The sequence below is a fragment of the Myxocyprinus asiaticus genome, chromosome 10, assembly GCF_019703515.2.
Source record: "Myxocyprinus asiaticus isolate MX2 ecotype Aquarium Trade chromosome 10, UBuf_Myxa_2, whole genome shotgun sequence".
NCBI lineage: Eukaryota > Metazoa > Chordata > Actinopteri > Cypriniformes > Catostomidae > Myxocyprinus > Myxocyprinus asiaticus.
In genome coordinates, this window is record NC_059353.1 from 8,279,379 (window position 1) to 8,300,006 (window position 20,628).

A 20,628-nucleotide genomic window follows, 5' to 3' on the forward strand; every position below is an offset into this window, starting at 1 on the left:
ATGATGAGCATGATTTGGAGGTTGCAATTCTAAAATTACATTGCAACTGCACTGACGATTAGGTTTAGGTTAGGGAGTAGGTTAATAAAGTTAGCATTTTGGTTTACTGTATTACATAATTTACAACTATAAATACATCTGGCACCCCTCGGTGCACATTACTCCTTGAAACTGGTGTTCACACATGCCCATTCATTCAACAACACTACCAGCTTCAGCCACTGGGGGCAGTGATTCAGATTTCATTATGCAAATACTTTTTTTTATCAGCAAAACTTTCGACCTACTGTCGTCAAATTCACAGGAAGCGCGTTTACATGCACGTTTTTACATCGATGCTTAATAAGCCAACAACGTGTGTGGTCGTGAAAACACAATAAATGGCATTCTTTTATCGGTGTAAGGTCATAAATAAACTTGTCGACATGGGTAGATTTTTGCCCATTACGCCGATTTCACATGGCATGTAAACACCTTTACCAGTGTACTCACCGGCTTATCCAATGTGTGCACATGTTGAGCACATCTCTTCACGGTTAGATGTCAAAAGCAGAGAATAATGCATTATTTCAAAACTCATGTAAACACGGTTTTCTTGCTTTGTCAGATTTTTTAAATAAGTTGTTTTTTGGGAGTAATCAGCGTATTGGTGTGCATGTAAATTTGCTCAGTGAGATCAATCTGGCATGGAATCTTTTTATGAAACTTTTGAGTCCTTTATTTAAGCCTTAAAGTTAGGCAATATACACTGCCTTTCTATTCAGAAGATGGTTAGTGATATTCATTAAAACTTCTCCTTTTGTGTTCCACATGAGAAAGATAGACATATAGGTTTGGAACGACATGAGGGTGAGTAAATTATGACATAAATATGCCTGTAAAACAATGATGTTTTACAGTAGTAACAATAACTGTGGCAACTGAGATATCTTGGCAGAAACTTTGGTTTTGAGAATGGTTAGCTTTGAGCTGTGATTAACAGGAATGCTGTGAATGTCATTTTTATGTTTAGTTATTCTTAGAATCAAAACATATCCTTCTACATATTGAAACATATCAAAAAGCTAATTCTTAAGCTTATACCTGCAAGCTCTGACAAACACAACTTCCTTTTTCTTGGGGAAACTCTTATCCTTAATCTTTGGAGCAATTTCTGTGCATCTCCTCTGTCAGATGACTGATGTTTTGATGAGCCAGCATTTGTTTTTTCCTTTTCCCTTTGGTTTTGATTTTTAAACTGTTACTCTAGCTGTATGCAAGCCGCTGTGTGGTAGAGGGGCTGATGGAGAAAGAAACTGAGATATTTGAAGGGAATGCCACTGTTATAAGCCAGGCAAACCATCTGTTTGACAACAACATGAAGTTTTTTGAGGCCGACCAATACGAATTCCAGCACAATGGTAAGTTCTGCATAGACTGAGACATTTTTCACAATAACATTTCACATTTTCACAGATTTAATAATGTACTTCTATGCACAACAAACCCCAATGTCTTTAATAAGAGATGAAACTGAATTGGAAGCTTATTTTTCCCCACTTGGCACAGGGAGTTTTAGAAGAAAGTAAGCAGCAGATTAAAACACAAATGATTTTTCACAAATGATGACACTGTATTTAAGCAATAAGGCACGAGAGGCCATGCTATATTGTGAATATACTCTTTAGCCATGCGTATATGCACAATATAGCATGGGCTCAAGTGCTTTGTTTCTTTTATTAAATTGTTGCTACATCATTAAAATATTAAAGACATACATTTTCATCAAAATAATATTTCATTAAGCACATCCATTAAATGCCATCATTCCTATCTAGTTTCTGACATAGTAGAATGTTGCTCTGCAAAATTAAAAACAAGTTTTTAAAAGGGCTTTAACCTGCGTGTCTTGCAGAGCTGAGGTCTGAGAAACCAGCACGCAAACAGCGCTGTATTCCTGTTCTCATGATTGTCATCCTCCTGCTAATTGCACTGAATTCTTTGCTGGTTTATAAAGGTGAGATGGAACAGAAATAAATACAGTGGCCCTGGAAGTATCTGGACACATAAGCCACACTTACAGATGTACAGTATGTATGTCATTACATTAGATAACAAAATATCATGTGTCATTTAAAGAAAGATTGCACATCCACACTTCTTAAAAAAAAAAATAAAAAAAAGGTTTGTTAGTTTTGAAATGATAAAACAATAGATACACTGATCAAAATGAAAACAAAAAGTATTTGTGACCTGCGCCATAATTTTGAGTCACTTTGTCCCAGAGACACATTTTAAGATTTATGCACTAATGTAAAATGGAAAGTGTTTAAATGATTATATCTGCCAATGTAAAATGATCATATTTCTTTAATGGTTTGGAGAAGAAGCACAATATTTATATAATTAGAAACAGGGCCATTTCTAGCTATAAGCAGTATTAGCGACCACCAGGGGGCCCTGCAAATCAAGGCACTTTTTTAGGATTAGGATTTCACATAGGGCCCCCATTTGGTCAGAAACAGCCCTGGTTAGAAAGCTAAGACTTTACTTTTTACTTTAGTGCATACAACTTAAAATGCGTTTCTGGGTTAGACTCAAAATGTTGGAGCAGGTCACATATGGATACTTTCTGGTTATCAAACGTTATAAGAACTTGTAGTTAATGTGATGAATTGTGGTTACTCTGCTGGGACACATTGATAGGAACAAATTTCATACACCTACTAAAAATCACAGTGGGACCAGTTGCTTAATAGTACAATAGCAAACTGTCTAGTACAGGAAAAGTTAGGTTAGTTCTGAGAAAACGTCTAGCATTATTTGTTTGCAAATGCCAAAGGGTTAGAAATGTTGCTATGTAATGCAGTTAAATTCCTACATTTGTGGCTGTAATGTCCAAATTTTGGGCCTACTACAGTATATGCAGTATAAACATAAAACATATTTTGTATATCATTCAAGCTATCACATAATTACTGGTTGCTTTTCTATTGATATTCAGTCTGATTTGTGTGTACATGTTGTAGCTCAGCTGGAAGAGTTTGATGCTAGAAATGCCAATGCCACGGGATTGATTTTCAAATGAATGAGATGAATGCATTGTTAGTCATTTTGGATAAAATGGTCTGATAAATAAATACATGTAAATTGTTGTGTCTTGTAGTTTTTACTCTGGAGGCTTGGGTACACTCTCACTGTTTAACTGATGATGATGATGCCAGCACAGAGAGTCTAATATCTACAAGTCAAGCTGTCAAGCTAGGCAGCTTTAGCTCAAACCGGCACTCTAAGGTACACATACACATACACATATGCCAAACCCCACTCATACTAATACATTCAAACACCTTCAAACAGCTTATTGTTATAAATATACTAAATAATGTCTTAATCTAAAGGTGCAAAAAGGTTTCTGTGAGGTTATAATTAATAATAATAATTTTCTTTATTTATCACACATTATACATTTGCACATATACAGTGAAATTCTTCTTTTTCACATATCCTAGCTAGGCTGGGGTCAGAGTGCAGGGTTTAGTGTTTAGTGTTAGGGGATGGCAAATATCATAACCTCAATATAAAAGTAATAGAAGTCAATTGAAAATCCCCACTGTGTGTGTGTGTGTGTTTTATAGCATGGGTGTCTGTCCAATCTGTGTGGGGAGGACGGAACTCTAGAGAAACTGAAGATTCAAATAAATCAGTTTAACATCAGTGCACAAAGAGGTACATACAAAGCACACTCACATAAAACAACCACACAAAAAGACAACTCCTTTTTGAGAGTCTGCAACTATTTAAAACGGTAATAAAAGGGTTTTGTCAAGAGTTGGCACCATATTTTTGTCCTGCAGAATTTAAGTCACATTTTATAATATATTTTATAGCCATTGTTTGCCCACCTGGTCCACCTGGCCCGCCTGGACAAGTTGGACCACGAGGAGTTCCAGGTAAGTTTACTTACCACATTCATTCAACACATTCACATACTTTCGATATACTTTCATTACAACACAGATAGTTCTGTGCATTGCCTGTATGAAGATCCATGCCCTGAAAATATTGTCACTCAATCACCCCCTCTCTCTCTTAATTTTTTCTGTCATAATTATAATGACTACTCTTTAGTGTGACATTCATGATCAAATTATTTTTCCCAGTGCTTCTTGAACATAGAACATTAAATCTGACACATAAAAAGTAAAATAATATAATATAATATAATATTATTAAGTATTATATTATAATATAATTATATATATATATATGTGTATATATATATATATATATAATAAATATAATCCCTAATGTATCACAAATTAAAAAAATCTTGTTTATACAGTATATATATATATATATATATATATACTGTATAAACAAGATTTTTTTAATTTGTGATACATTAGGGATTATATTTATTTAGAGATATCAATCAGATGAAGAAAAACAATAGAATATAAAAATGAAAAAAAAAATTAATAGCAGTCTTTAAAATATTTTTTTTTAAACTAAGTTAATTAATAAACACTTTAGTATGTGAAATATAACTAAAAACAAATTAAAGCTTATAATTAGAAGTTTACAATTACAGTCCATTCTAAAATTCTGAATTGGTTTATTATTACTGTAAATTTTGCCTTTACTGTACACCTCTGATTTCTGTAATGGCTAATTTTGTGAAATATTGTTCATTGGTCTTATCTATGAAACCCAGCAGCAGAGTGATACCAATTCAATGACCAGGATAGGAGCCAATCACTTGTCCTCTTTTCCCTTAACAATCTGTGTTTTCAGCTCTCCCTACTGGTCAAAACAGAGATAAACCTAGAACTTAACAAAAGCTGCAATATGACCCTTGGTGTTTTAGTTTCTGTCGTATTTTATCCCAACAAATGAGGGTAAATTGTAATTTTTGTTGATTTGACTTCACTGCTTGTGCAGTCAGTATTTATACTCCAGGTCTGTTCTCTGTCAGGAAATCCTGGTTTGCAAGGGATACCTGGAAAAATCGGAGACACTGGTTCACCAGGTTAGTGTATGTTTGTGCATAGGTGTGCTCTTGAAATGCATGTGTGAGTATAGTGCTATGTGGTGAACTCTTTCTCTCTCTCATTCTCTCAGGTAGGGCAGGTGATCCTGGAGCTGCAGGTGAAAAAGGAGAGAGAGGCGACCCAGGTGTGGCAGGGGTGAGGGGGCCAACTGGCATCACGGGTGCACCTGGTAATAGCCCTTTCACAACTATCATTCAACTCTTGAGCTTTCGGTCACAGTGTAGCTGATCAATATCTCTCCCTGTCTGTTTTTCTCTCTGCAGGTATTCCTGGCTTAAAGGGGGATCCAGGAGAGAGAGGAATACAAGGTATGTGTTTATTGTGATTAAAGACCACCTTTGATATTATTGTCCATACTTTTCATTGAAATGACCCCAGTTCATAATTGGACACCATAATTAGAATACTTATTCTGAACAAAAAGGGTCTGATATATGTTTTGGAAATATCTTGCACATTTTGCTTTGCTATAAGAGTGCTCTAATGTACCTCTCTGGTCTCTTCTCTTTGCATTCAAGGTTTACCCGGTGCTGATGGCCGTCCCGGATCAAACGGATTGACTGGTATTCCAGGAGCTAAGGGATCTCCGGGAATTCCAGGTACTTTGAGGCAACATCACACTAAAATGTTAGCAGTGTTGGGGAGTAACTAACTACTAAAAATGTAGCAACGCTACCAGTGTTGGGGAGTAGCTAACTACATGTAGCGATGCTACTAACTTAACTACATTTTTCAGTAGCTTGACATTAGCTCAGCTGCTTTTAAAACAGAGTAGCTTTTCCTGTAGCGAACTACTTTTTCCAGCAAGTAGCGATGTAGCATGACCAAACGCTACATCATGTTGGTCAGATTATAACTAATAGCCTTCCTTATTGTGGAGAAGCCAAACTTTTACCAGCAAAGCGTCCGACGATCTGGCAGCATATTTCTGTCTGCTGATCAGAATCAGGCAGCGTTGTCTTCTTTTGTAATCGCAGATCACAAACAAAAATAGTGAATTACCGCCATCTACTGAGAGCTTATTACAGTTCACTTGGATAAGAAGAGATTGTCTGATGGTGATGTAAAGCGAGCAACCACATTTTGTTTACCTTTACAAAATGTACAGGGGCAGGTAAATCTGAAAATGATAAAAGAACACCATTTTATTCTTCTGTGTAACAAAGAATGTTTCAGACACTTTGTTCTTAATAAATCACACAACAGAATATTTACCTTTACTATTTAAAATAAAATAATTCCAAAAGTTATTATTGCCTTTTGAGGGATTTTGTTTTTGTTCTAAATATTTTTATTTTCCTTCTCATCATCTGTGCGTTATTGGGAGCAGCGAGTGAATTATTATTATAATATTTATAAATATACAGTATATATTATTATAATAATTACTATCATGCAGAACTATTTAATTTCTCAATTTCTTAGCATTTAATTAACTATTATTTTCATGTAAAATAAATAAAATGATTGGTAAAGGAAATAATTTATGGCATGTATTATTATGCAACAATCTAGGATGACCATCCGTCCACTTTTTTTGGACCTGAACAAAGCGAACAAATATTTGTAGAGCAACCTCTGTATTGACCTGTAAAGCTGGCACTTGCATGTCAATGGCACAAAAGTCAGAAAATACAATGAGCATGAACCCAGGTGAGGGGAGAAACAAGCCCTGAGTCTTTATTCACATATTATCCACACTAAATATTATGTGACAAGAACAAAAAATGCCAGCCCAAGGAGAGTTTGTCATAAAAATTTGACTACACCTGGCCACAGCAGGACTGAAAAGTGTGTAGTATAAAAATGATTTCTTTTTTGAAGTCTGATCTTTTTTGTTTTTTTATTTTATACTGTTGGATTTTATTTTATGTCCATTATTAACTTTATTAATGTTACTATTCATTAAATATATTAAAGACATTTAATATATTTAAACACATTAAATGTATTTAATTAATACATTAATTAATAAATGTCATTAATGTAAATTTTGGTATTAATATTATTGGCTTGATAGTAACATTAAAAAATATTGCCTCATTAAGTAGCTTCAATGTAGCTAGCTACTTTTTGATAGTAAATTGTAGTGTAGCTAACTGCTTTTTCAAAAGAGTAGCTTGACTGTAGCTTAACTTCTTAAAATTATGTGTAGCTTGTAGCTTGTCAAACTTCAGTTTCAAAGTAGCTTCCCCAACACTGAACGCTACTAACTTAACTACATTTTTCAGTAGTGTTATAGTAGTTCAGCAATTTTCACAATAGAGTAGCTTCTCCAGTAATGGGCTACATTTTTCAACAAGTAGCAGCCTTAAAGGGAGTTTGCCAGATGTCTTCTTTTTTTAATCAAAATATTTAGTTAATTGCCGCTGTTTATCACTATATTTCGATTTAGTTATATAAAATGTGGTGTTTTCTAGTTTTATTATTATTATTTAATGTTGTCCTCTATTTGTTTAATGCTACCCCCAATTAAATATATAACTATCAGGTATTAATAATATTCTATATACTATATATTAGTTTATATTATACTATTTATCCTACTACTACTACTATTACTACTACTAATCATAATAATAATAATAATAATAATTAGGGGACAATCACCAAAGGTTTGTGTTAGTTGAAAAGTTATGGCATTGCAAAGTTACCGAGGTCGATGTGAAAATAGATTTGAGGCTGTACTTCGGCAACACCTTGCTCTATAGAAACAAAACTTGGTATGCTTAATGAGGACCATGGTCTGAGGGCACATGCAGAGTTTCGCCACAGCCCCACCTGTAAATCAAGAATTGTGAAAAATTGCTTTTTTTGCCCGCAACTTTTAAACCGTACAGTGCATCCGGAAAGTATTCACAGCGCTTCACTTTTTCCACATTTTGTTATGTTACAGCCTTATTCCAAAATGGATTAAATTCATTATTTTCCTCAAAATTCTACAAACAATAACCCATAATGACAATGTGAAAGAAGTTTGTTTGAAATCTTTTCAAATTTATAAAAAAAAAAAAAAAAAATGAAAAAAAAAGAAAAAAAAATCACATGTACATAAGTATTCACAGCCTTTGCTCAATACTTTGTTGAAGCACCTTTGGCACCAATTACAGCCTCAAGTCTTTTTGAGTATGATGCTACAAGCTCGGCACACCTATTTTTGGGCAGTTTCTCCCATTCTTCTTTGCAGGACCTCTCAAGCTCCATCAGGTTGGATGGGGAGCGTTAGTGCACAGTCATTTTCAGATCTCTCCAGAGATGTTCAATCGGGTTCAAGTCTGGGCTCTGGCTGGGCCACTCAAGGACATTCACAGAGTTGTCCCGGAGCCACTCCTTTGTTATCTTGGCTGTGTGCTTAGGGTCATTGTCCTGTTGGAAGATGAACCTTCGCCCCAGTCTGAGGTCCAGAGCACTCTGGAGCAGGTTTTCATCAAGGATGTCTCTGTACATTGCTGCATTCATCTTTCCCTCGATCCTGACTAGTCTCCCAGTTCCTGCCGCTGAAAAACATCCCCACAGCATGATGCTGCCACCACCATGCTTCACTGTAGGGATGGTATTAAACAGGTGATGAGCGGTGCCTGGTTTCCTTCAGACATGACGCTTGCCATTCAGGCCAAAGAGTTCAATCTTTGTTTCCATGGTCTGAGAGCTCCCCCTGGCGAATTCCCCTGAGGAAGGATCTTCTTTCTCTGGGACGGGGCACCATCTGGCACCCGCGACCAGACCTCTAGAATCTCCATGTCTGGCCCCTGGATGGGACGCAGAAGACCTAAGTGGTCTACCACCTGCTGTGGTAGACACGATCACTCAGGCATGATCACTGTATGCCTTCAAGTGGCGTCTGTTCGCTAAGTGGTGTTCTTCCCGACAGGAAGACCCCCAGGGATGTGCAGTCGGATCAGTGCTTTCCTTCCTGCAGGAGAGTTTGGAAGGGAGGCTGTCCCCTTCCACCTTGAAGGTGTACGTTGCCTCCATAGCAGCACACCACGACGCAGTCGACGGTAAGTCCTTGGGGAAGCACGACCTGATCATCAGGTTCCTAAGAGGCGCCAGGAGGCTGAATCCCTCCAGACCACACCTCGTTCCCTCATGGGACCTCTCTGTAGTTCTTCAGGGTCTACAGAGAGCCCGCTTTGAGCCTTTGCAGTCAGCCGAGCTTAAGGCACTCTCCTTGAAGACTGCCCTCCTGACTGCGCTCACTTCCATCAAGAGGGTAGGAGAACTGCAAGCGTTCTCTGTCAGCGAAACGTGCCTGGAGTTCGGTCCGGGTTACTCTCACGTGATCCTGAGACCCCGAATATGTGCCCAAGGTTCCCACGACCCCTTTTAGGGACCAGGTGGTGAACCTGCGAGCGCTGCCTCAGGAGGAGGCAGACCCAGCCCTGTTGTGCTGTGTCCGGTGCGCGCTTTACGCATCTATTTGGATCGCACACAGAGCTTTAGGATCTCTGAGCAGCTGCTTTGTCTGCTTTGGTGCACAGCGGAAAGGAAGTGCTGTCTCCAAGCAGAGGATCACCCACTGGCTCATTAACGCCATAACTATGGCATATCACGCCCAGGACATGCCGCCCCCGGTAAGGCTATGAGCCCATTCTACCAGGGGTGTAGCGGCTTCCTGCGCCCTGGCCAGGGGTACCTGTCTAACAGACATTTGCAGCGCAGCAGGATGGGCAACACCCAACACCTTCGCAAGGTTCTACAACCTCCGGGTGAAACCGGTTTCATCCCAGGTAGTGGCACGCAATACAAGCGGATAAGCCCGGGATAGCTGGCCGGGTGTATCGCTTGCACATAGCGTCTTCCAACTCCTTTTGAGCTGAAGACATGCGCCATTAATTCCCAGTAGTGTTCACAAGTTTTGTTCCCTGGTTGACTTCCTCCGAGCCCTGTGGCAGTCGAGTTTTCGGAGAGACTCACTGCTGGCCCAGTACACGTGCTAAACTAAGAGTCCTGTTCTGGGGTTGGTGCTCCACATGTGGCGGTTCCCTGTAAGGCTAACCCCATGCAATATATATATCTTCTGCTAATTCGTTTCCCTGTTGGCAAACTGCGTCTTCCTTGGGCAGAACCCCTCTGCCCCAGTCTCCATGTTTGTAGTAACTCCTCCCTCTTTGGTAGGATCTACCTTGAAGATCTCTCCACATGGTTGGAAAGACCATGTGACGTATTCTTCCACTTAAATATCCCCCCCTCTCTTTGGGCGAGGTGTGGTCTCCGCGGTGTCTTCCCCTTGGGAGGGACACTCCCCGACTAGACCTGGCGGCCCAGTCGGATAATCCCCATTCTTTTTTAGGGAGTGGAAAAAGAGAAGGGGAAAAGAGGCCACAACTGGGTTAGCCTGTCTCTTTTTTTTTTTTTTTTTTTTTGGTAAGTCGACTTGTCCCCAAAGGGCCGTTTGACACTCATAACTATGTTGGGGGAGGTTACGTGTCGACCTGGTGTGCTGGCTATGAGGCACACAGTAGTCTGCCCACCACACACCACCAGTTCACATAACACAGTTCAGCCAGTTGTGGCGTTTCATATAGGGACCCCTAGTGTCACTACATCGACACAACGTCGAGTGAGTGACAGATAGGGAAAGTCATGGTTACTTGTGTAACCTCCGTTCCCTGATGGAGGGAACGAGACGTTGTGTCCCTCCTGCCACAACGCTGAACTATCTGCTGAAATGGCCGGACCTTATATCGGCTCCTCAGCATAAAACATGAATGAGTGATTGCATACCAGCTCCTTTTATACCCGTATGTCTGGGGGAGTGGCATGCAAATACCACTCGCCAATTTTCATTGGCCTTTTATCAAAGACCAGAGGTGTCTCGGGCTCCCAAGAGTGACCCCTAGTGTCACTACATCGACACAACGTCTCGTTCCCTCCATCAGGGAATGGAGATTACACAAGTAACCATGACGTTTTTCCCATATAGGCCATACTGCCTCTCCACCATATTGAATTTTTTTAAAAAGTGCTAATATTTTAAATGCATTGTCAGATTTGAAAGAAAATTGGTAGGCATCATCAACATCATGTCCTGAGGATACCTGAACAGTTTAAAGACAGTGCCACCTATAGTTAAAAAGATAACCCACATTTGTGTGCTAACTCTAAACTCTTCTTAGTCTAGACTCTAGTCTCTTTGCCATGGCTGAGATGTGTCAACTGAGTGGCACAGTGATTAGAAAATTGGACTATGGCTCTAAAGGGTGTGAGTTGAAGTCCAGCAAAGAATGTTTTTAAAAATTGTACTTCTGTTGACCTCTTAGTCTTCATGTTGAGTTTGACACTACAAAGGCTGTACTACATTGAATATATCCTGCTTCAATTCAACACTACTTAGCATTAAAATCAAGATATTCCCAGCTATTGTTTTGTACTCTCAGCTTGGAACATGTCTTTGGCATTGTTGAGATGTGTCAACAGAGTGGCCCAGTGGTTAAAGCATTGGGTTGTATCTCAAAAGGTTGTGAGTTTGAATCCAGAAAAGTATGGTTTTATAAATGGTGCTTCTGTTGACCTCTGAGTATTCCTGTTGTGCTTGGTACTATGTAGGCTGGACTACATTGCATTATTCCTGTTGAATTCAAATCCACTTGGCTGTAACAAAATTTTCTCAGCAATAATTTTGTACTCTTCACTTGGACAGTCAGTTTGTCATTGCTAAGCTGTGTCAGCTGAATGGCCTAGTGGTTAAAGCATTAGAATGATGTTCAAAAGTTTGTGAATTCAAATCCAGCAAAAACATTTTTTTAAAAGACCTCTGAGTCTTCATGTTGTGCTTACAACAATGTAGACTGTACTTCACTCCATAATTCCTGCTTCAATTCTAAACATCTTTGCTGTAACTATATTTTCTCAGCAAATGTTATGTGCTCTTAACTTAGAATGTCTCTTTGGCATCAGGCAGACTTGTTGATTTTGAGGTGTAGTGGTGAGTGCTTTTAACTACTATTCCAAAGAATGTGTTTTAAAAATTGTACTTTGGTTGACCTTTGAGTCTTCATGTTTTGCGTACAATAATGTAGTCCTTACTTACCTGCGTACTTCCTGCTTCAATTTAAACCACTTTGCTGTACCAAAAACATTTTCTCAGCAACAGTTTTGTACTCTCAATTTTTAATGCAAATACTAAGCTGACTGTAGTGACCACTGTGCTTAGGTGTGCTGATTCATAGCTTGGTATGTCCCTTTGGTGGCTGCTCACTTTGTGGCAGTGTGGTGTAGTGGATTGTGCATGGAAAGTCATCAGTTCAATCCCGTTGTGGGGTGACTTGTGAAGTAGAGTGGGTTTGTACTGTATGTCATATACATACAATGTGTTGTTTTTACTATGGTGCAGTGCTTGACCCCATGCTTGAAGCTATAATAATAACTGTTGTTATTATTATATTTATTTTTCAAAACTAAATTTTTACACTTTCTGAAGAAAGTGTGAGGGCAGTTCTTTCATCCATAATCTTAAGCATTTATAAAACTGACTGATTTTCTCAAAACTCTCCTTTCAGGGCCTAAAGGAGACACAGGATCCAGAGGTGTTCGGGGAGAGTCGGGACCTCCAGGGCCTAGAGGTAAGAATGTTTGTGTAAAGAAACAGTAAGCGAATGTAATACAGATCAATACCCAGATGTTTGGACCTTATTTTCCTATTCTTTATGTATTGAATAAGCCTTTTTTCTCTGTTACAGTGATGCTTTCTGTAGGAATGATGAACTGTTTTGTAGGTTACATGTAGCCTCACATAACCAGACTGTGCAGCTTTGTAGCTTGCTTTTATGTGCCGTTTTTTGGCGGTTTTATCTAAAAATAGTTGATAACATAATATTAGACCAGCATGAAAAACTCAAACAACTGCACATCAATGACAGTCCGTGATGTAAATAAACACAGATGAAATTTGTCAAATTACTGATTGGCAAAGATTTTTATTTTATTTTGTCAACGATAAAGAAAACGAGAAAAAAAAAACACATCGTGTGTCAGAGAATGTCAGATGCAGGACCCAAACGCAGAGTTTAAAAAACAAACCAAAGGATTTATTAACATAACCAAAAAGAAGAAAAACAAACCAAACTCCCACAAGGGGGAAAAACAAACATAAACTACCCTGTAGGGGAATAATATAATCCAGGCTGGAGAAGAACTAGACAAAGGGCACAGGACCAACCGGTCCCAGCTATGGGAACAGGGATGAAACAGGACAGACATGGGAGAACAAACAGACTGGAAACAAGACGAACTGGCACTGGACAGCAAACACGAGGAGACTAAAATAGGGAGAGAAATCAACAGGTTAACAAGACAGGGCAGGTGTGACTAATAAACTTATAATGGGCAAACAAGGAGGCGGGGTATGATGTAAGACAGAGAGACAGGCGGCGATACAAAAATAAACAAAGCCACGTGCTCTCACAAGACAACAAAATACCTGAATGGCATGAGCACACATTGCCAAGACAATAAGGCAATATACGCCCATGCCAACCGTCAAACAAGACGAGAGAATGTGTAGCAACGCTAAACAAAGCGATGCCATGGATTCTCACATTAAATGAGCGTGCATCACGAGGCAAATGCCACACGATGCACACAACAGGCGGAAAAAACAAGACAGGACACCTATGCGAGAGTTTGGCCACACACAACCCCGAAACCTCAGACCAAAGTGATCGAACCTCAGCACAACGTGAAGACAGCATGTGACCCAGGTGCGTGGCACAAAGCTAGTGCAACGTGCGTCCGCAGTCGCGAGAGACAGACATAGATTACTGATGAGAGTGCATGCCACCAAGTGCAGTGCACTCACGCCAATACAGAACAAGACACCAAAACCGAAATCGAACCAGACAGAAGGGTCAGGATCCAGACATCATGTTCCAGGCATGAAACAAGACCAATTGAAAACACAAGACAGACATGGGACGATAATGCCACGGTCCTGTCAGACAAAAACCCAGACTGACAGAGTGACAGGACCGTGACATTGTGTTGATAATCAACAGTTTTAATTAAAACATACTTTGATGAAAATATGATGAGAAAAAAATAATACTGCAACAATGCAAACACTGTCAGAATGCTTAACTTGAGTAACTTGCCATTTCCTTAAAAATTCGCTACATGTAATGCAATATCCTAAATTGTCTAAACGTCAAAATGTATATTCATTTAATGCTATTATTTCAGGAGCTTTATTTTTAATCATACTTATCAAACATTAATCTTTAATATATTTGATACATGTTTAAATAATTGTAAATAGTTTATAAATTTTTTTAAATATTAAAATATTTAGTTAAAATTTTGTCTGTTACAGTTTGATACATGTTTTTTTTTTCATTCTGCACATTATTGTCAAGTAAAATGTTATTTTTGTCAACAAAAATAATATGACTTTTTAGTCAGTCAAATTGACTAAAATTTATGAATGTGATACGATGGAATATTGCTTAAATTTAAAGGGCATTTTCGTCGAAAGACAAAAATTATGACTACGATAAAAATCTGTGTGAAAATTAGCACTGGTCTCAAACAAAACTCTTGAGTATGTCTAAAAGATTTGATGCTTACTAACTTGCCAAACATTGGCAAGTCCATTGACTAGTAGTTCTTCTTCAAAAGTGCTCATTGTATTAACATGGTACCCTGACCAGCATACCGTCTGAGGCTAAGTCTAGGATGCATTGGACTGTATTCCTTCAAGAGCTTCTTGTTTTCAAGAGATCTTGTTGTTAGGTTTAATGCAGAACTGCAAATTCCAGTGTGTCTGGCTAGGTAGTCCTGATTCATTTGCATGCTAACATATGGCTTGTGGGTCTTTCAGGACCTCCTGGTCCAGGAGGACCTACTGGTCTGCAAGGACCACCTGGACAAAAAGGTTCACCTGGACCAAAGGGAGACCTTGGCCTTGGCATTCCAGGTATGAGAGCTTAGGAAACAAGCCTATAAATGTAATATATGCCATCATGTGAATTATTGACTGGCCGCGGATTGTTTTCAGGGCGCACAGGACAGCCTGGACAAAAGGGAGATAAAGGCTTGCCAGGTAAATTAACTATAACAAATAAACACAAACAAATGATGAACATGGAGTTTGTCTGACACAGGCCTCATCTGACTTTGATGTGTTGCATGTAGGTGTCCCTGGACAAAGAGGACTGAATGGAGAGAAGGGCAGTAAAGGAAATTCAGGTAAGCTCCACCTTTGCAAGACACATCCAGTGGCTCCAAAAATATTTGATGCTTACGTCACAAATGCATGAATGTCATTGCATTAGATAACAAAATATCAAACTAAGTGACATCTCACTCTAAAGCTTTTCTCAAAACTAACTTCACTTTTCTGAGCAATTTTTATCAGCTAATCAACTTTTATCATGACTAAACAGGTCATGTACAGTAAAGTAAGTCAGTTCTCCTCAAGTTCACTCAGGTGTCCTAGCAGAGTAACGTCTAGGTTACTGTTATAACCTCCGTTCCCTGATGGAGGGAACGAGACATTGTGTCGATGTAGTGACACTAGGGGTCACTCTTATGAGCCCCAAACACCTCTGATCTTTGAGAAAAGGCCAATGAAAATTGGCGAGTGGAATTTGCATGCCACTTCCCCAGACATACGGGTATAAAAGGAGCTGGTGTGCAACCACTTATTCAAGGTTTTGTGCCGACGAGCCGAGACAGAGTCCTGGCAATCACAGCGGGTAGTTCAGTGTTGTGGCAGGAGGGACACATCATCTCGTTCCCTCCATCAGGGAACGGGGGTTACAACAGTAAACTAAACATTCCCTATCTGTCACTGACTTGACGTTGTGTCAATGTAGTGACACTAGGGGTCCCTATATGAAATGCCACAAACAGCTGAACTGTGTTACGTGGATCGGCGGTGCAGGTGCAAGCAGGCCACTGCGTGCCAAGTAACAAGTGCACCAGCCACATCGTAACCTTCCCAACGCCCCGTGTATGTTGTAAGGACCCTCGACCCCTGAAAGCATAAAAGGGGGGGGGTCAGACTTGCCATCAACGGCAGCTGAGTTGGCCTTTTCTCTTCTTTCCTCTCCCGGAGAAAGAACTTGCTTGAATCCAGCTGGGGCTAAACGTATTTGCACCAGGGTAGGTGTCATTGGAAAAAGACACTGCAGAGACCACACCCTGCCCGAAGGGGAGGTAATTGTGTGGAAATATGTCACATGGTCTCACCGAGTCTTGTCGGCAGTGTCGCATGTGGAGAATTCCCCATGGTAGGTCCTACCCAGAGGGGATGGAGCTCTACAAACATGGCGACTGGTGTCAGAGGGAACTCTGCCCAAGGGGAGACACGGGTCTACCCTCAGGGAGACCGTACCATGGAAGATTATGTCATATGGGGTTACCAACAGGGAACCAACGCATATGGGCACCTATCCCAGTACAGGGGCTGACCTGAACAGGGCATACTGACACAAGTACTGGGCCTGGCGTCAAATTCCTCCGCTGAATTTGCTTGCCACAGGTGCTGAGAGAGGAATACAGGGTTCACCGATCTTGGGAACTCACATGGATGAAAGAGCGCACATCTTCCCCTGGGGAAGGGGTAGGTGCTTGTGTGCCAGCAGTACACCCAGCCAGTTGTTCCGCCACTTACCTGTTTGTACCTGACAACATACAGAAAGAAACCGGCTCAACCCGGAGATTGTAGAACCTCCCGAAGGTATTGGGTGTTGCCCAGCCCACTGCTCTACAGATGTCTGTTAGAGAGGCGCCATTGGCCAAGGCCCAAGAGGAGGCTACACTCCTAGTAGAGTGCACTCGTAGTCCCAGAGGGGATGGCGCACCCTGGGCCTGGTATGCCAACGTGATGGCGTCCACAATCCAGTGGGCAATCCTCTGTTTGGAGACAGTGTTCCCCTTCTGCAGTCCCCCGAAACAGACAAAATGCTGCTCGGAGCATCTAAAGCTCTCCGTGTGATCCAAATAGATACGCAAAGCACATACCAGACTCAGCAATGGCAAGGCTTGTAGGTTCACCACCTGATCTTTAAAGGGGGTAGTGGGAACCTTGGGCACATAGCCCGGCCAGGGTCTCAGGGTCATGTGAGAGTACACCGGACCAAACTCTAGGAATGTTTCGCTGACAGAGAATGCTTGTAGGTCCCCAACCCTCTTGATGGAGGTGAGTGCAGTCAGAAGGACCGTCTTCAAGGAGAGGGCTTTCAGCTCAACTGACTCTAAGGGCTCGAAAGGGGCTCCCTGTAGGCCCAGCAGGACCACAGAGAGGTCCCATGAGGGAATGAGGTGCGGCCTAGGAGGATTCAACCTCCTGGCGCCTCTAAGGAACCTGATGATCAGGTCCTGCTTCCCTAAATACTTACCGTCCACTGCATCATGGTGTGCTGCTATAGCAGCTACATACACCTTCAAGGTGGAGGGGGACAGCCACCCCTCCAACCTCTCCTGCAGGAAGGAAAGCACCGACCCGACTGTACAACTCTGTGGGTCTTCGCCTCGGGAAGAACACCAATTCATGAATAGGCGCCACTTCAAGGCGTACAGACGCCTGGTAGAAGGGGCTCTGGCCTGAGTAATAGTGCCTACCACCGCAGGTGTCCAGGGGCCAGACGTGGAGGTTCCAGAGGTCTGGTCGCGGGTGCCAGATCGTGCCTCATCCCTGAGAAAGAAGGTCCTTCCTCAGGAGAATTTGGCAGGGAGGGGCTGTCGCGATGAGTGTGTGTTCCGAGAACCAAGTCTGGGTGGGCCAGTAGGGCACTACCAACAGGACCTGTTCCTTGTCCTCCATGATCTTGCACAACGTCATTGTAAGTAGGCTCACTGGGGGAAACGCATACTTGTGCAGACCCCAGGGCCAGCTGTGCACCAGTACGTCTGTGCCGAGGGGGGCCTCTGTCAGGGAATACCACAGCGGGCAGTGGGAGGATTCCCGGGAGGCAAACTAGTCTACCTGTGCCTCGCCGAATCGACTCCAAATCAGCCAGACCACCTGGGGGTGGAGCCTCCACTCTCCCCTGAGCGTCACCTGCCACAACAGCACATCTGCTGTGCGATTGAGTTTGCCAGGGATATTAGTGGCCCACAGCGACTTGAGCCGCTGCTGGCACCAGAGGAGGAGATGGCGGGCGAGTTGCGACATTCGGGATGAGCGCAAACCGCCATGGCAGTTTATGTATGCTACTGTTGCCGTGTTGTCCATCTGGACCAACACATGCTTGCCCTGTATCAATGGCCAAAGTCTCCACAGGGCAAGCAGTACCACGAGCAACTCGAGGCAGTTGATATGCCAACGCAGACGAGGGCCTGTCCAGGAACCTGTAGCTGCATACCCATTGTAAACGGTGCCCCAGCCTGACTTGGAGGCATCTGTCATGACGATGACTCGCCTGGAGTCCTGCTCTAGGGGAACCCCTGCCCATAGAAATGCCAGGTCCGTCCATGCAGCACCATGCCCATCTCGGGACTCGAGTCTGAAGGCAGTGCTGAAGTGGTCTCATATGCATCAACCCGAGGGGCGTGACTGCCGCCGAGGATGCCATATGCCCCAGGAGCCTCTGAAATTGTTTCAGTGGGACCGCTGTTCTCCCCCTGAATGCTATCAGGCAATTTAGCACTGACTGAGCATGCTCGTTCATGAGACGAGCAGTCATAGCGACCGAGTCCAACTCCATCCTGAGAAAAGAGATGCTCTGCACCGGGGCGAGCTTGCTCTTTTCCCAGTTGACCTGAAGCCCCAATCGGCTTATGTGGCTGAGGACCAGGTCCCTGTGTTCACACAACAGATCACAAGAGTGAGCTAGGATCAGCCAGTCATCGAGATAGTTGAGAATGCGGACACCCACTTCCCTTAGCGGGGCAAGGGCTGCCTCTGTGACCTTTGTGAAGAAGCGAGGCAACAGGGACAGACCGAAGGGGTTGACCTTGTACTGGTATGCCCGACCCTCAAAGGCAAACCGAAGGAACGGTTTGTGACAAGGCAGGATCGAGACATGAAAGTACACGTCTTTCAGGTCTACCGCGCGAACCAATCTCGGTGCCGGACGCACGATTAAATGTGCTTCTGCATGAGCATCCTGAACAGAAGCCTGTACAGGGCCTGATTCAGTGCCCGCATGTCCAATATCGGTCGAAACCCACCGCCTTTCTTGGGCACGATGAAGTAGGGACTGTAAAAGCCGCTCTTAATCTCGGCGGACAGAACAGGCTCTATTGCTTCTGCAGAAGGACCGCGACTTCCGCACGTAGGGCAGCAGCACCCTCACCACCTACCAAGGTGAAATGGATGCCGCTGAACCTGGGCGGGTGCCTAGCGAACAGAATCGCTTAGCTGAGTCGGATCGTCCTGGCCAGCCAATGCGACGGGTTGGAGAGCATTAACCACGCCTCCAAACTCCAGGCGAGGGGCACCAAGGGGACGACCGCTGCTGACATACCCGCAGAATGGGCACGGTGGAGCGGTGGGGAAGTGCTACGTCACAGGGCCTCATGTCCCAATCTCGCTGTACATGAAAGGTCGCTGCAGTGACAGGGTGCGTAATCTTGAACCACGGCGGGGCAAGATGTGCTGGATGGCCTCCATCTGCTGCTTTATCGTCGAAAACTGCTGTGTAAAGTCTTCGACGGTGTTGCCAAAAAGACCAGCCTGGAAAATGGGGGCATCAAGGAAGTGAACCTTGTCGGCCTCCCTCATTTCGACCAGGATGAGCCAAAGGTGATGCTCCTGGACCACCAACGTGTACATCGCCTGCCCGAGAGCCCGCGCTGTGACCTTCGTCGCCCATGGGGTGAGGTCGGTCGCCAAGCACAGCTCCTGCATTACTCTCGGGTCAGGACCACCCTCGTGCAGCTCTTTCAATGCCTTGGCCAGGTGGACCTGCAGGAGGGCCAAGGCATGCAGAGTGGAGGCGGCCCACCCTGCGGCACTGTAAGCCTTCGCCATCAGAGACAAAGTAGTCTTACAGGCCTTGGATGGGAGCCTAGGACGGTTCCACCAAGTGGCAGCGCTCTGCGGGCACAAGTGCCCCGCAATCGCCTGCTCTACCTGGGGAACGTCCATGTAGCCCCTGGCCACCCCGCCATCGAGGGTGGTGAGAGAAGCAGAACTCGAAAGCCCGGTCTGGGCAGTGAAAGGTGCCCGCCATTACTTCGCGAGTTCTTCATGCACTTCCGGGAAGAAAGGCACCTGGGCGGAGCATGGCCGTGAGCGGTGCTCCGATCCCAGGAACCAATCATCAAGCAGCGAGGGTTCAGGGCAGGGTGGAGGGTTCCATTCTAGCCCGATGCATGCAGCAGCCCAGGCAAGCATGGCCATCAGCTCGGCGTCAGCCTCAGACTGGGCAACCACACCTGAAGGTGGAAGCCCAGCCGAGTCCTCCACATCGGACTGAAGCAGCCTACTCTCCGATGCTGCTATCGAGATCTCATCCTCTCCCTGAGTGCCAAATGAGAGGTTGAACCTGCTCTGAGGCAGGCTGCCTGACTCAACCGAGGCGCACTCTTTTAGCGCTCAACGCACACTGCCGAAGTGCCCAGGGGCATTCTCCGTACTTATCTGTGCGAGAGGGGAGAAATCGCTGTGATGCGCCGTAGAATCCAACAGCCGTGTGAGACAGTTTGC

The 20,628-nt window shown here is 43.1% G+C and overlaps 1 protein-coding gene across 1 annotated transcript in view; it reads left to right on the top strand.

Annotated features, from left to right (window-relative positions):
* The first annotated feature begins 1,169 nt into the window (after positions 1-1,169).
* LOC127447269 (macrophage receptor MARCO-like) overlaps positions 1,170-20,628 on the top strand; it is a 36,699-nt gene continuing 17,240 nt past the window's right edge. The window contains exons 1-13 of the mRNA XM_051709040.1: positions 1,170-1,400; positions 1,895-1,996; positions 3,146-3,273; positions 3,618-3,708; positions 3,870-3,932; positions 4,958-5,011; positions 5,104-5,202; positions 5,297-5,341; positions 5,552-5,632; positions 12,536-12,598; positions 14,851-14,946; positions 15,028-15,072; positions 15,165-15,218. Of these exons, the coding sequence (XP_051565000.1) occupies positions 1,283-1,400; positions 1,895-1,996; positions 3,146-3,273; positions 3,618-3,708; positions 3,870-3,932; positions 4,958-5,011; positions 5,104-5,202; positions 5,297-5,341; positions 5,552-5,632; positions 12,536-12,598; positions 14,851-14,946; positions 15,028-15,072; positions 15,165-15,218 (1,039 nt within the window). The 5' untranslated portion in view covers positions 1,170-1,282. The remainder of the gene's footprint in view (positions 1,401-1,894; positions 1,997-3,145; positions 3,274-3,617; positions 3,709-3,869; positions 3,933-4,957; positions 5,012-5,103; positions 5,203-5,296; positions 5,342-5,551; positions 5,633-12,535; positions 12,599-14,850; positions 14,947-15,027; positions 15,073-15,164; positions 15,219-20,628) is intronic.